The sequence below is a fragment of the Drosophila biarmipes genome, chromosome 2L (genome assembly GCF_025231255.1).
Source record: "Drosophila biarmipes strain raj3 chromosome 2L, RU_DBia_V1.1, whole genome shotgun sequence".
Classification (NCBI taxonomy): Eukaryota; Metazoa; Arthropoda; class Insecta; order Diptera; family Drosophilidae; genus Drosophila; species Drosophila biarmipes.
In genome coordinates this window covers 17,544,683-17,555,704 of record NC_066612.1, presented here as the reverse complement: position 1 = coordinate 17,555,704, position 11,022 = coordinate 17,544,683, and the positions used below count along the sequence as shown (strand labels likewise).

The window sequence follows — 11,022 nt, the reverse complement described above, 5'->3', positions numbered from 1 at the left end:
CTAATTATATTGGTTTAACTATTTACTATAAACTTTTATTTTAAAAGTCCCGCGTGCACCTCGTGGACATGTTCACATGTTGCAGCAAGGTTGGAATGCAACTCAGTCCACACGGCGGCTGATCCATGAGTATAACAGTTCGCTTGGGGACAAGTTTGAAGCTTTTAGTGGTTTGATTTCGACTGCAACCACTACGAACCCAACCCAACAAGAGGTTTTAAAGAATCCAATCAGAATCGAAATAGTCTAGTATTTTTCAAATATTCATAACTTTTGTTCTCCCTATAAAATTGTTACTTATAATTTAAAATCATCTGAATTAAATCTGGGATTAACATGATGATTTAATAGGTTACATTTTATTAGCTTTTGGTATGACTGGATTATGGTACTTTTTGATATGTTTCCGGCAATATGTTAACCCTCCTTACTTTTTAATATAATATTAAATTAATGCTAAACTCTTTTAAAGGCCCTCTGCCCAAAAGCAATATAACAAATGCATACGCATATTTTATAAATCGTTAATTTATTTTAGCCAGAAGCTCTCATTGGTTTTACACGAACATAAAATAAATACAATTTAAATAAATACGTACACGATTGTGTGGGTACATTAACTTACAACATAAATTACATATTAATAGACATGGAATGTGTATATGTAAGCCTCTACATATAATAGGAACCGAAAAGTGATACAGAAAAGCACACTGCACAATAAATACATTTTAGCTGCACATCTAAGTACACAAACTTGAAAAATCAATTCTTTGGATTATCTGTGAACTGGCATCAATTAAACCAAGCATAAAGCTGGCTGGCCTGCAAGCATATAATACCATACTTCTTTTGGTGCTATTTGGAAAAACGGCCAAGCATCTTAGCCCTCCACCTTCAGCTGATCGATGGAGCTCAAAGTAGTTTCAATAAGCAGATTGTAGTCCAATTCGTTCAGACTAGCCTTGGCTGTCAGCAAATCAAGAAAGGAGTCCAGTGGCGTGAGGGCTTCGGCAGTTAGATCTTCAAAAAAAAAAGACAATTAGAAAGGCGAAATTACGTATTGTTTTAAATAAATATTGTGCAAATGGGACAACGACAGGCGAACACTGATCGGCGTTTCTTACCGGTCAGCGGTGGGGAAATTCGTTCTACCAAGTGAGCGGTCGATGCCTGAGCACATAGTTTAATATGCTCAGAACAACCGTGGTCAAAATGATAAGCAGAAAAACCAAAAGCAGCGAGTGGCAAACCACAGTGTTGGGCTTGCCCAAAGCTGTGCGAGATGTGTGTGGTGTGCAAATGAAAAATGATCAAGTTTGTGTGGGGATAATCCAACTATTTCTTACCGCTACGCGCATTATTTCGCGATTGGTTTGCGCAGGCCGAAGGTCTCTGCTGGTGGAGGACCTCCTGCTGCTGACCAGAAAGAATGTTGGCCGCATGCTCACGGCCTCGGATCATAAGGCTATCCGGATGCTGCCAGCACTTGAGCAGTCGTTGAGCCCTCTGCTTTGGCAGGGCCGACAAAAGAGACAGCTTTCGCTCTATACCCAGTGGGGAGTCTTCGATATCTGAAATAGTTCATAAAATCATTAAACACTGCTTCAAATAAATATGCCCAGCAAAGCTCACCAAAAACAATAGCCTTCATCACATCCACTTGCAGTTCGAACACATGATTCTCCACATACTGCAGGAACATATCGTAGCCCAAGGCCCGGTAGCCCAAGTAGGTGAAGAACGAGGAGAAGCCCTCGGGCAGGGGAAAGGCAATCGACTCCACAGCCAGACAATAACGCTCGAGCATGAGAAACAGCGAGTGCTGCTGGTTGGCAGCCATCTGGTCACTGGAATTATCAGGTACTTGAGCGACAAATTATCAAATTGAAAGCTAATACCAACTCACATCAACTGAAAGCCCCTCAAGGTTTCCATGCGAGCATCCAGGCCCACAGCTCGGCAAACCAGGGAGCAAAGAGCCCGCGACAGCTCCAGCTGCGACGAAACAAACTGCGAGGCCACCGCGTGGACATGAGCTGGCGCCTGAGAGCGCTCGAAGAAGGTCTCCTTCAGCCAGCGGAATCCAGTGTGGGGCTTCGAGGAGTGCTTGACCAAATGGACGCTCAGTTCGCGGAGATACTAAAAGATAAGATCAGTATATCAAAAAAGCTGATATCTTAAGGTTGTATACCAACTTACCACAGAGATGACATGCTCCTGCTTGCTGGCCGTGCATCCCTCCAGTTCGATAAAGGGCAGAACCTCGTTACTAAACGGAAAGGCACTTCCGCTGCTGTAGTCGCCAAAGCCACCAGTGCCGGCATCCGGTGACAGCGGTGTGGTGCATCTCGAAAGTGCCTCCGGCTGATAGCAGGCCAGGCTGAAGATCAACTTCTCGGTTACCTGCTCGGCACTGAATCTTGGTTGCTCCTGCTTGGCGGACTCGTTGAGCAGATCCCACAATCTGGTCCAGATATCCGTGCGATATGGCGAGAGTCGCTGCTGTGGCGAAAGCAGCATCATGGTTGTGTTATGCAGCGTTTCAAGGGACAGACCCACGCTTATATCAGCTACTTTGGCGTGAATTGGTCGGGAGGCAACAGCCGTGGTCAATGGTAGAAGTCTCATTAGTGGCTTGGCCTCCTCCGGCAATCCACGAATAGCAGCTGCATAGCTTCCCGCCACAAGGGCTTCCTTCAGCAGGGCCACCGTATCCAGAGAAAGCGGGCGTTCCAGTATACTATTCAGGAGCTCGGCAAGCACATCCATGTCATTCGAGTGCAGCAAGAAGTAGTGAATGATGCTTATCCTGTTATCCAGCGAACTGTCATTTCGGAAGGCCTCGATCAAATGGGATTTCGGGACGGACAAGGAGACGAGATCCAAGGTGCCCACGTCGTAGGCCAGGGCTCCCCACTTTCGCAAAGGCACTAGGTGGGTGATATCGGGACTCCGGTTGTGGGCTGCACAAACGATATGGCAGTTGGGTTCATGCTGCAGTCCCACATCCAGTAAATGCACAAAAAAGGCAGAGGACACTAGCAGATGATGCTGACCATGAAGCGCGAAAGTGGGCCTGAGCAGTCGTGCCTTTTGCCACGGTACTCCGGGCATGACGCAGTGCACCACACAGCCGTGGTGAAGTAAAGTCACCGAATAGGCAAAGTGCACGTCCTTCTGCTCCGACTGCAGTGGCTGGTAAAGGTAGTAGTGGCACACGAAGAACATTCCCGAGGTATCCGCCAGAATGATGAGATTCAGCGAACTATCGTGCACGCGCAGGGGAACCGCATCGTCATCATAGCTTGGATTTTCTTCCTTAGAGCCATTGGGCAGCTTCGGCAGGTTGAGGGGTATGTTCAGCTAGAAGGCATAAAAGGAAGGCACAATTTTAGCATAGATTTCAGTAGGGAATGGTATGTCACAGCATCTTATGTACCCACCACAGTTTCCGTGGGTTGTTTCTCGTTGAACTGGAAAGCCGAGAGGGTCGGACTCAAAGTGGGAGCGACCTGCTCGCCAGACTCCTCCCTTTCGTCCAGCAGACTGAGGCTCTTGGCCTTCGGCTTTAGGTGAATGTAGTAGAGGGCCTGACACTCGGGATCCCACTGGGCCCAGCTAAAGTTCTTGGCCAGCGTTTCGTGGGTGAGAATGCTGGTGTCCAGCCGCCAGGCGCTGCCCTCGCCGCTGCCAGTCGAGGATGTCGTAGAGCTCTGCTTCACTACGCAGGTAAACTGCTTGATGGCTGGGGATAAAGGCAGAATGTGGGTTATACAGGTAGGGCTACTAATGTACAAGCCACCCACATTCCTCATGGGTTAGCACCAGAAGCTTGTCCTGCCAGCAGGTGCGCGTTGCGCTTTCCACGCGCCACAGAAACTGGGTCATCACCTGGCGCGGGGTGGGCTCCGGGTTAAGGGGCGTGACCGTGCCGCCCTCCGAGCTGCGCACCTCCACAACAAAAGCTTGATAGAGTTTTCCCGCGGTTTTCTGCACAAAGGACAGCAATGTGACACTACTATTGATCGTTGCCTGGACGATCTCGCAGCACCTGTCCAGGGTCCAAAGCAGTCGCAACTGCTTTTTGGTGGCATGAAAGTGGCCGATGCAAGTCTCCTTGCGCTGGTCCTCATCGGAGTACTCGAATATCCAGGACGTGAGGAGGGATCCATCCTGCTCCTGACCCAAAATGCGCCACTCGTTAGCCTTCTCTGCGATTCGACAGAAACTGTTGTCATGATATCCTCAGTTAATAGAGTGTAAACCAGCTTACCTTTGTATCCCTGGCTGGCCAATAGACCGCAGAAGTTGGCCGCCAAGTTCTCCTGCCGCAACATTTCGGTTTTTATTTAATATTTTAAAAAAACATTTGGCACGACTTCTCCAAAACTTTTCGCAATTTTTCTAGTATGACCGTGGCACTAAAAAATACTGACTTTATTGTGTTCGATACATTCAGCCACAGGGCGCTCTGTGCAATTAAGCGCCAATTCAAAAATGAGTTATATCACGAAAATTATAATACAAATTACTTGCTAAGCAATACAAAAATAAATGATGGAATTAGTTTTTGGACTTTGCAAAAGGTATAAGCGGAAGAGGTTAAAAACTGAATAATTAAATCAAATATTTATGTTGCGTTTTTAGTCGGCATAAAGCAATAACATAGACAATTTATATTACTCCACAAAAAATTAAGTATTAAATTAAATATTGCAATATAAGTAGAATCTATTGACTTATACAATTTTAGGAAATCAATGGATACTAATAACAGTTTCGATCCCTATCGATATTGAAGCGAACTTTTACCATCATCAGTTTTAAACAGTTATAGTTCTAAAGTAAAAGCATAAACCAAAGATAACGAAAAGAGGAGGCAAAAGTTGAACAAAATGCCAAGTGAAATTATTACCCTTCAACTGGGCCAATGCGGCAATCAAAGTAAGTTTATAAATCAGCATCCAAATATTAGCCCTGACCCCTTCACGCAGTTGGCTTTGAGTTCTGGAAGAGATTGTGCCTGGAGCACGGGATCTCGCCAGATGGCGTCCTCGAAGACTTTGCGACCGATGGACAGGATAGAAAGGATGTGTTTTTCTACCAGGCGGACGACAATCACTATATACCGAGGGCCGTGCTTCTGGACTTGGAGCCCCGAGTCATCAACAACATCATGACCTCCCCGTATTCCAAGGTCAGTGTTAATATGTGATCTTAAAAGATGTTATTTGAATATCTTTATCTTTAATTTAGCCAATAGAGTATTTAGACTGGTGATGTTTTGTTGAGCCATCAATACAATACAAGACTACTTATTAAAATTAGATATTACAAATTTTATAAAGATTTAATAGTCAGCTAATTAAAACATCGAAAAACATGCAATTCAACATTTATATTTCTTCGGACAGCTGTACAACCAGGAGAATGTGTATCTTTCAAAGCACGGCGGCGGTGCAGGCAACAACTGGGCCTCTGGTTTCAGCCAGGGCGAGAAGGTTCAGGAGGAGGTCTTCGACATCCTGGACCGCGAGGCCGATGGCAGCGACTCGCTGGAGGGATTCGTTTTGTGCCACTCGATTGCTGGCGGAACAGGTTCCGGAATGGGATCCTATGTTCTGGAACGGCTTTCGGATCGCTTTCCCAAGAAGCTCATCCAGACGTACAGCGTGTTTCCCAATCAGGACGAGATCAGCGATGTGGTGGTCCAGCCCTATAACTCGATCCTCACCCTGAAGCGACTGACCAAGTGCGCCGACAGCGTGGTTGTGCTGGATAACACCGCCTTGAATCGCATCGCCACCGAGAGGCTGCACATCCAGACGCCCACTTTCACGCAGATTAATAATCTGGTCTCCACCATTATGAGCTTGAGCACCACCACGCTGAGGTATCCCTCTTATATGAACAACAACCTCATCGGGCTGACGGCCTCACTTATTCCAACGCCCCAGCTGCACTTTCTGATGACTGGATATACACCCCTGATCACGGATTATGAGGTATGATGAGGGAGTTTTTATAAAGATATGATTTATAAGATTTATCTTGGCCACAAAATGTGCGCAATTCAATTGAGTCGAGTTGTTACTTCTTAGTTAAAAACAAACTAGAGATCATTTTCTCTTGATTTCAAGAAGATTTATTCTCAAATAAATGAGAAACATCGAATTGAGATCCTTCGATCTTTGTTTTTTAAGATAATACCTATCTTAATGATAAACATTTCATTATTATTATAAACATTGGATGTAACTATTACTTACAGACCAAAACAAACGTTCGAAAGACCACCGTGTTGGATGTGATGCGTCGCCTTCTGCAGCCGAAGAACATGATGGTGTCCGCCACGACCGACAAACTGAACCGCCACTGCTTCGTCTCCATCCTGAACATCATCCAGGGCGAGGTGGATCCGTCGCAGGTGCACAAGTCGCTGCAGCGCATCCGGGAGCGGAAGCTGGCCAACTTTATACCCTGGGGTCCGGCCAGCATTCAGGTGGCTCTGCCGCGAAGTTCGCCCTATGTGCAGTCCGCCCACAAGGTCTCCGGACTGATGATGGCCAATCACACGGGAATCAGTGCTCTCTTCAAGAGGGCCCTGGCCCAGTACGATAAGCTGAGGAAACGCAACGCCTTCCTGGACAATTTCCGCCGCGAGTCCATGTTCAAGGAGGACCTCACCGAACTGGACTTAGCGCGCGACACCGTCGACTGCCTGGTGCAGGAGTACGAGGCGGCCACCCAGATCGACTATCCCCAGTGGAGTCCACGCATCGAATCTTCCAAAGCCGCTTGATTTCCTAATTATTATCATATTTCTTTATTCCAAGTTGATTTTAAGTGGTTTTTTATCTAATCATCATTATCGTTATTTACTTTCGGTAAGAAAGGCATTTTTGCTTTCAAATTTATTCATTCATTTATTTTATATACAAACTACACAATTACTTTAAAAAATGTGTTTAAGTTGGTTTTATCTCTACAAAATCATGCAATCCATGATTTTTATTGTCAGCTTATATTTCCTAGCTCCTCAGGGAAAATGTTTTCCTCATTCGTTTTTTCAAATCCGTTGTGTTAACACATCTGAAAATAGTTCCTGTCCAAATTTTTTTCAGTACACATTTTGTTGGTTGTAATAATCCTGTTTCTGTAATTAAGCTTAATGTAAGTTTTGATTTAATCTTTAAATTTCAAAGCACAAAACTCATATATTTTTTAAGTCGACTCGAGTGGCTTTTTTAGAAGGAAACTAGGATTTACTGGGAAATTTGGCGAAAAACCTTTAAACCGTGAGTTTGGAAATTTGTTATGATAGTTTAAGACTATGAATAGATTCTGTTTCTTAGACCATGTGCTGCGGACCCTGTGGACCCCGATGCTGCGATCCCTGCGGCGGATGCTACAACTGCTGCGTTGAACTTTGCTGCGTGCCGTGTACTCCGGCCTACATTCAATCCACTTGGATGCCCTGCGGGCCCAGGGGCTGTTGCTGAGTACAAGTTTGCCGAGAGGACGAAAACTAGCCCAAAACCATTGCCTTCTCCAACAAGATTGTAACTTTTATTCCAACATGTCTCAATAAACGAATTTAGTTACTTGCAAATCGCTTTCTTATTTATCTTTCCTTTTTTAAATACAAAAATGTTGCTTTAAGCCAGGTTACCCTTTATAGTTTAATAATTACTTATAGGTATTATTTTGTCGTCGTTTTTTTATCGGGTTATTTTGTATTTTACAGTAAAACAATAGAAAGGTTTTAATTTCAAAAACGAAGTTGGGATCGTATAATCCTTATTGATAAGTGCATAGGTACAAACGCAATTTTTGTTTTATAAAATTTAAAACCCTCTATTTAATGGAGGTCCTTGCTATGATATGATATAACACATTGTAAGCTGATGAGGCACCAGCAACATACTTTTCGGGTACGAGGTGGCTCTGCCAAGAGTTAGTCATCTAGTAGTTTCTGACTTTAGGCATCCGTCAAAAGTTCAGGAGCTGTTTATTTTCCACGAGGCATATCACAATTCCATCTGCGAGCACCGTTGTGAGCACATCAAAAATAAAACAAACCAAATTCCGATGAAAAACACCTATTGGAAATAGCTATTTTTTGTGTGGTGAGCGTGTTTTTTTTTAAATAATTTTCAAAAATATTTGTTTTAATTTTTTAATTATCCCTACTCCTTAGTACACACGTAAATTCGCTCCCCACAGTGTTCATTCCGTCCACTCTTCCTTCCTTCCTTTGGTTCATCTTTGGTTCGATCCTACCCGTCGTCGACGGCTCCAAAATGTGCTGCAATCCCGGAGGCTGCTGCAATCTGCCCACCTGCATCCAGTGCACGAACTTCTGTTTTAATTGCTGGACAGGAACTGCTGCTGTGCCATGTTGCCGCAGAAGCTGTATTCCTGGATGCTGTGGCAGTCCAAGGTGTCGTTGCTGAAAAAACTACTTAAATTTCTGTGACTCTACTACTAATAAAAAAAAAGAAGATGAAGCATGTAATCTTTATTCTTTTTTCTTTTACAGAAATTTTTTTCAAAATATTACATTTTTTGGCAGTAGTTAAAGAAATAGTTTAACCAATTTATAAAACCTTTAGGTATTTTCAATCCATTTAAACTGCAATCCATATTTCACATAAGGGTTAAATGCAAGTTCCTCTTAGGATTTCCGGCAGGCAAACATTGACGATTGAGAGATGGTAACACCACATCTTGGAAAAATACTAAAGTAGTAGTAGTATTTATTAAAGGTAAATGCCATCCGATATCGAAGAAGAAGAGGCCCCGATAGGTTTGCTAGAAGTAAACAATCTCATATTTTAGGTTGATAAGTGATAAGGGCTCAAAAGGGGCAACAGGAATCCTCTGCCGAGATGACGGAGGGCAGCCACTGGCTGAACTGGTGTCGCCTGTGCGCCAAGGACGACGCCCGTGGCAATGTGAAGGTGCAAATGAGTGGGAGCTCGCAGGGAAACTGGGATAATGTCCTTATAATGGCAATCCGCAAGTACTTCGAGGTGCACGTATGTCCTTTATCAGTAAGAGATAAACCTGTACTAATGCCTGTTCATATTACATCCTAGATGCGCCTGGATGACGAGCTGAGCAACGTTCTGTGCACCGAGTGCTACACCCTCATCAGCGAACTAATCGATTTCGCGGAGCATGTTCAGAAGGTTCAGGCAATTTTCGAGGTGCTGCGACGCACGGAATCGGAGCCCGGGAAGTATCTGAGTGCGGCTGAGCTGCGTCAGCAGTATGGCCTATGCGAGGGCGACTGGACGCACATCATCAAGCCCATGCAGGTTCAAGAAATTGACTCTGGCCAGGACGCCAGCGAAGCCCATCAGAAACAAGCCAAAGTATTACCCGAATCTCCTTTTGCGGAGGAAACGTGCATAGGAAGCGAAATATGTGGAAAGGAAACTACTCCACACCCAATTCTAGTCCAAAACAGCCTGCCAACTGAGATAACCAAACAGGAATTCATTGACATCGGTCCCATTCTGTTAGACAAGAGCACGAATCAACTGGACATGGACGACGTGCTAGTTGCCATTCCTGAAGAGGAGCTTTCCGAATCACGCGGGGAAAGCACAGCGTCTCCAATATCCCAGGAGCAGGATGTCAAGCCAGAAATGGTGGACAGCTTTGAGGAATTCCTTGCCGACGGAAGCCAGCAAATGAATCTCTCCACTTTGACATCCGCGCCAGATGCCCCAGACTCCAGTGCTGAAGAAAAGGCCAAACGTGGTCGCATGAATTGCGAGAGATGTGGCAAGGCATACAGGAATCGCGCCTCCTACGAGAAGCATTTGGAACGTGCGTGTCGCAGGATCGAGCGGCGGGTGAAAGTGGAGAAGACAACAACCACCTGTGATATCTGCGACAAGACCCTGTCCTCCGCCACCGCCCTAAAGCACCACATAGAGGGTATACACCAGAATGTTAAGCCATATATATGCGATGGTTGCGGCAAACAATTGAAGACCATTACAGCCCTAAATGAGCACAAGGTAGTGCACACGGACAATCGCCCCTTCGAGTGCACCGTTTGCAAGGCGTGCTTCAAGAACCGGGCTCGCCTGAAGGCGCACTACCAAATCCATGCCGAGCCCAATTTTGTTTGCAACATTTGCGGCAAGAAGTTGCAAACGCGGCGCACCTGGAACATGCACAAGCTGGTGCACAGCGAGGAGCGGCGCCTGAAATGCGATGTCTGCGGGGCGCTCTTCAAGCGCTCGAAGACCCTCAAGACCCACCTGCTCAGCCACACGGGACTGCGACCTTACATATGCGACTACTGCGGCAAGTCCTTCGCCTGCAACGCCAACTGCCGCTCGCACAAGCTCAAAAAGCATCCGCAGGAAGTTCAGCAAGAGGATGGCGCCAAGATCTCCTCGCGCTTGAATGTTCCCACGCTAGAAGAGCTTCGTGTTATGTGAGTACAGATTAGAACCATTCTTTCTCCTGGATTCATTTCAACATTTTGCTTTCAGGACCCAAAAACTACCGAAAGGAACCGACCAAGATGGTTAACTTTAAGAAACAAAAAACAAATTGTTTATGTTTACATTAACCGAATCTTATTATAAGATCAAAACAATAATTTATAATAAGGATCATAAACAAACTAAAGGAATTGTTTCTCTTTGTTGTGGCGTGGATTATTATTATACCAGGATGAAGAGAAAGGCCCTTCGATCTATCTCACTAGTTGACTAAATATTTTGAAAATATTAAATCCAAAAAATAAGAAAAGAAGTTTGATTCGGCAAACAGAAGTTTGAATACCCTCGCATGTTAAATGTTAAGTTTTAAGGATTTTTCATGCTTTCAGTTTTATTAGAACTTTTTTTTTATATTAAAAACGTTTTTTATTATTATTATCCGAAATTCAGAACTAATTGAAAAATGTTATTTTTAAGCGTAGGTTGTTAGATGTTAAAAAAACACCAACAATATCATTTCTTAAATTTTTTTTCGAATATATTTGTGGGA

At 44.5% G+C, this 11,022-nt stretch overlaps 5 protein-coding genes across 7 annotated transcripts; 4 read left to right on the top strand and 1 right to left on the bottom strand.

Annotated features, from left to right (window-relative positions):
- Positions 1-510: 510 nt before the first annotated feature.
- Positions 511-4,419, bottom strand: LOC108034149 (protein pigeon). 2 transcript variants are annotated; one of them, XM_017108949.2, is made up of 9 exons: positions 4,277-4,419; positions 3,810-4,214; positions 3,447-3,748; positions 2,203-3,366; positions 1,910-2,142; positions 1,636-1,850; positions 1,350-1,574; positions 1,128-1,276; positions 911-1,023 (listed from the first exon to the last, which is right to left on the bottom strand). In XM_017108949.2, the coding sequence occupies exons 1-8, from the start codon at positions 4,338-4,340 to the stop codon at positions 1,152-1,154; spliced, it is 2,733 nt and encodes a 910-aa protein (XP_016964438.1). In that variant the 5' UTR covers positions 4,341-4,419; the 3' UTR covers positions 911-1,023; positions 1,128-1,151. The 2 variants fall into 2 exon arrangements, with proteins under 2 accessions (XP_016964437.1, XP_016964438.1); XM_017108948.2 differs by lacking the exon at positions 1,128-1,276 and having other exon boundaries at positions 511-1,023.
- Positions 4,420-4,801: 382 nt separating this feature from the next.
- Positions 4,802-7,394, top strand: LOC108033384 (tubulin gamma-2 chain). The gene is made up of 5 exons (XM_017107703.3): positions 4,802-4,947; positions 4,998-5,200; positions 5,418-6,008; positions 6,275-7,176; positions 7,233-7,394. Exons 1-4 carry the CDS (start codon positions 4,899-4,901, stop codon positions 6,803-6,805), a joined length of 1,374 nt encoding a protein of 457 aa, XP_016963192.1. The 5' UTR covers positions 4,802-4,898; the 3' UTR covers positions 6,806-7,176; positions 7,233-7,394.
- Positions 7,096-7,615, top strand: LOC108033557 (male-specific sperm protein Mst84Dd). Its single transcript, XM_017107903.3, has 3 exons — positions 7,096-7,176; positions 7,233-7,301; positions 7,359-7,615. The coding sequence occupies exon 3, from the start codon at positions 7,362-7,364 to the stop codon at positions 7,503-7,505; it is 144 nt and encodes a 47-aa protein (XP_016963392.1). The 5' UTR covers positions 7,096-7,176; positions 7,233-7,301; positions 7,359-7,361; the 3' UTR covers positions 7,506-7,615.
- A 351-nt stretch (positions 7,616-7,966) lies between these two features.
- LOC108033541 (keratin-associated protein 9-1) lies at positions 7,967-8,521 on the top strand. Its single transcript, XM_017107886.2, has 2 exons — positions 7,967-8,132; positions 8,204-8,521. The coding sequence occupies exon 2, from the start codon at positions 8,307-8,309 to the stop codon at positions 8,457-8,459; it is 153 nt and encodes a 50-aa protein (XP_016963375.1). The 5' UTR covers positions 7,967-8,132; positions 8,204-8,306; the 3' UTR covers positions 8,460-8,521.
- A 281-nt stretch (positions 8,522-8,802) lies between these two features.
- LOC108034354 (zinc finger protein weckle) lies at positions 8,803-10,663 on the top strand. Of its 2 annotated transcripts, none has more exons than XM_050885334.1 (3): positions 8,803-9,038; positions 9,105-10,462; positions 10,521-10,663. In XM_050885334.1, the coding sequence occupies exons 1-3, from the start codon at positions 8,895-8,897 to the stop codon at positions 10,558-10,560; spliced, it is 1,542 nt and encodes a 513-aa protein (XP_050741291.1). In that variant the 5' UTR covers positions 8,803-8,894; the 3' UTR covers positions 10,561-10,663. The 2 variants fall into 2 exon arrangements, with proteins under 2 accessions (XP_050741291.1, XP_016964729.1); XM_017109240.2 differs by having other exon boundaries at positions 8,803-9,044.
- The last annotated feature ends 359 nt before the right edge of the window (positions 10,664-11,022 follow it).

Excerpts from the sequence above, each read along its gene's own strand:
- LOC108034149 (XM_017108948.2), bottom strand. The coding sequence starts at position 4,340 with ATGTTGCGGCAGGAGAACTTGGCGGCCAACTTCTGCGGTCTATTGGCC. Across the intron at positions 3,367-3,446 it reads AACAACCCACGGAAACTGTG|CTGAACATACCCCTCAACCT; the intron begins GTGGGTACATAA and ends TATGCCTTCTAG. Across the intron at positions 1,024-1,349 it reads GCGAAATAATGCGCGTAGCG|ATCTAACTGCCGAAGCCCTC; the intron begins GTAAGAAATAGT and ends TTTTTTTTGAAG.
- LOC108033384 (XM_017107703.3), top strand. The coding sequence starts at position 4,899 with ATGCCAAGTGAAATTATTACCCTTCAACTGGGCCAATGCGGCAATCAA. Across the intron at positions 4,948-4,997 it reads GGGCCAATGCGGCAATCAAA|TTGGCTTTGAGTTCTGGAAG; the intron begins GTAAGTTTATAA and ends CCCTTCACGCAG. Across the intron at positions 6,009-6,274 it reads CCCTGATCACGGATTATGAG|ACCAAAACAAACGTTCGAAA; the intron begins GTATGATGAGGG and ends TATTACTTACAG.
- LOC108033557 (XM_017107903.3), top strand. The coding sequence starts at position 7,362 with ATGTGCTGCGGACCCTGTGGACCCCGATGCTGCGATCCCTGCGGCGGA.
- LOC108033541 (XM_017107886.2), top strand. The coding sequence starts at position 8,307 with ATGTGCTGCAATCCCGGAGGCTGCTGCAATCTGCCCACCTGCATCCAG.
- LOC108034354 (XM_017109240.2), top strand. The coding sequence starts at position 8,895 with ATGACGGAGGGCAGCCACTGGCTGAACTGGTGTCGCCTGTGCGCCAAG. Across the intron at positions 9,045-9,104 it reads GCAAGTACTTCGAGGTGCAC|ATGCGCCTGGATGACGAGCT; the intron begins GTATGTCCTTTA and ends ATTACATCCTAG. Across the intron at positions 10,463-10,520 it reads CTAGAAGAGCTTCGTGTTAT|GACCCAAAAACTACCGAAAG; the intron begins GTGAGTACAGAT and ends TTTTGCTTTCAG.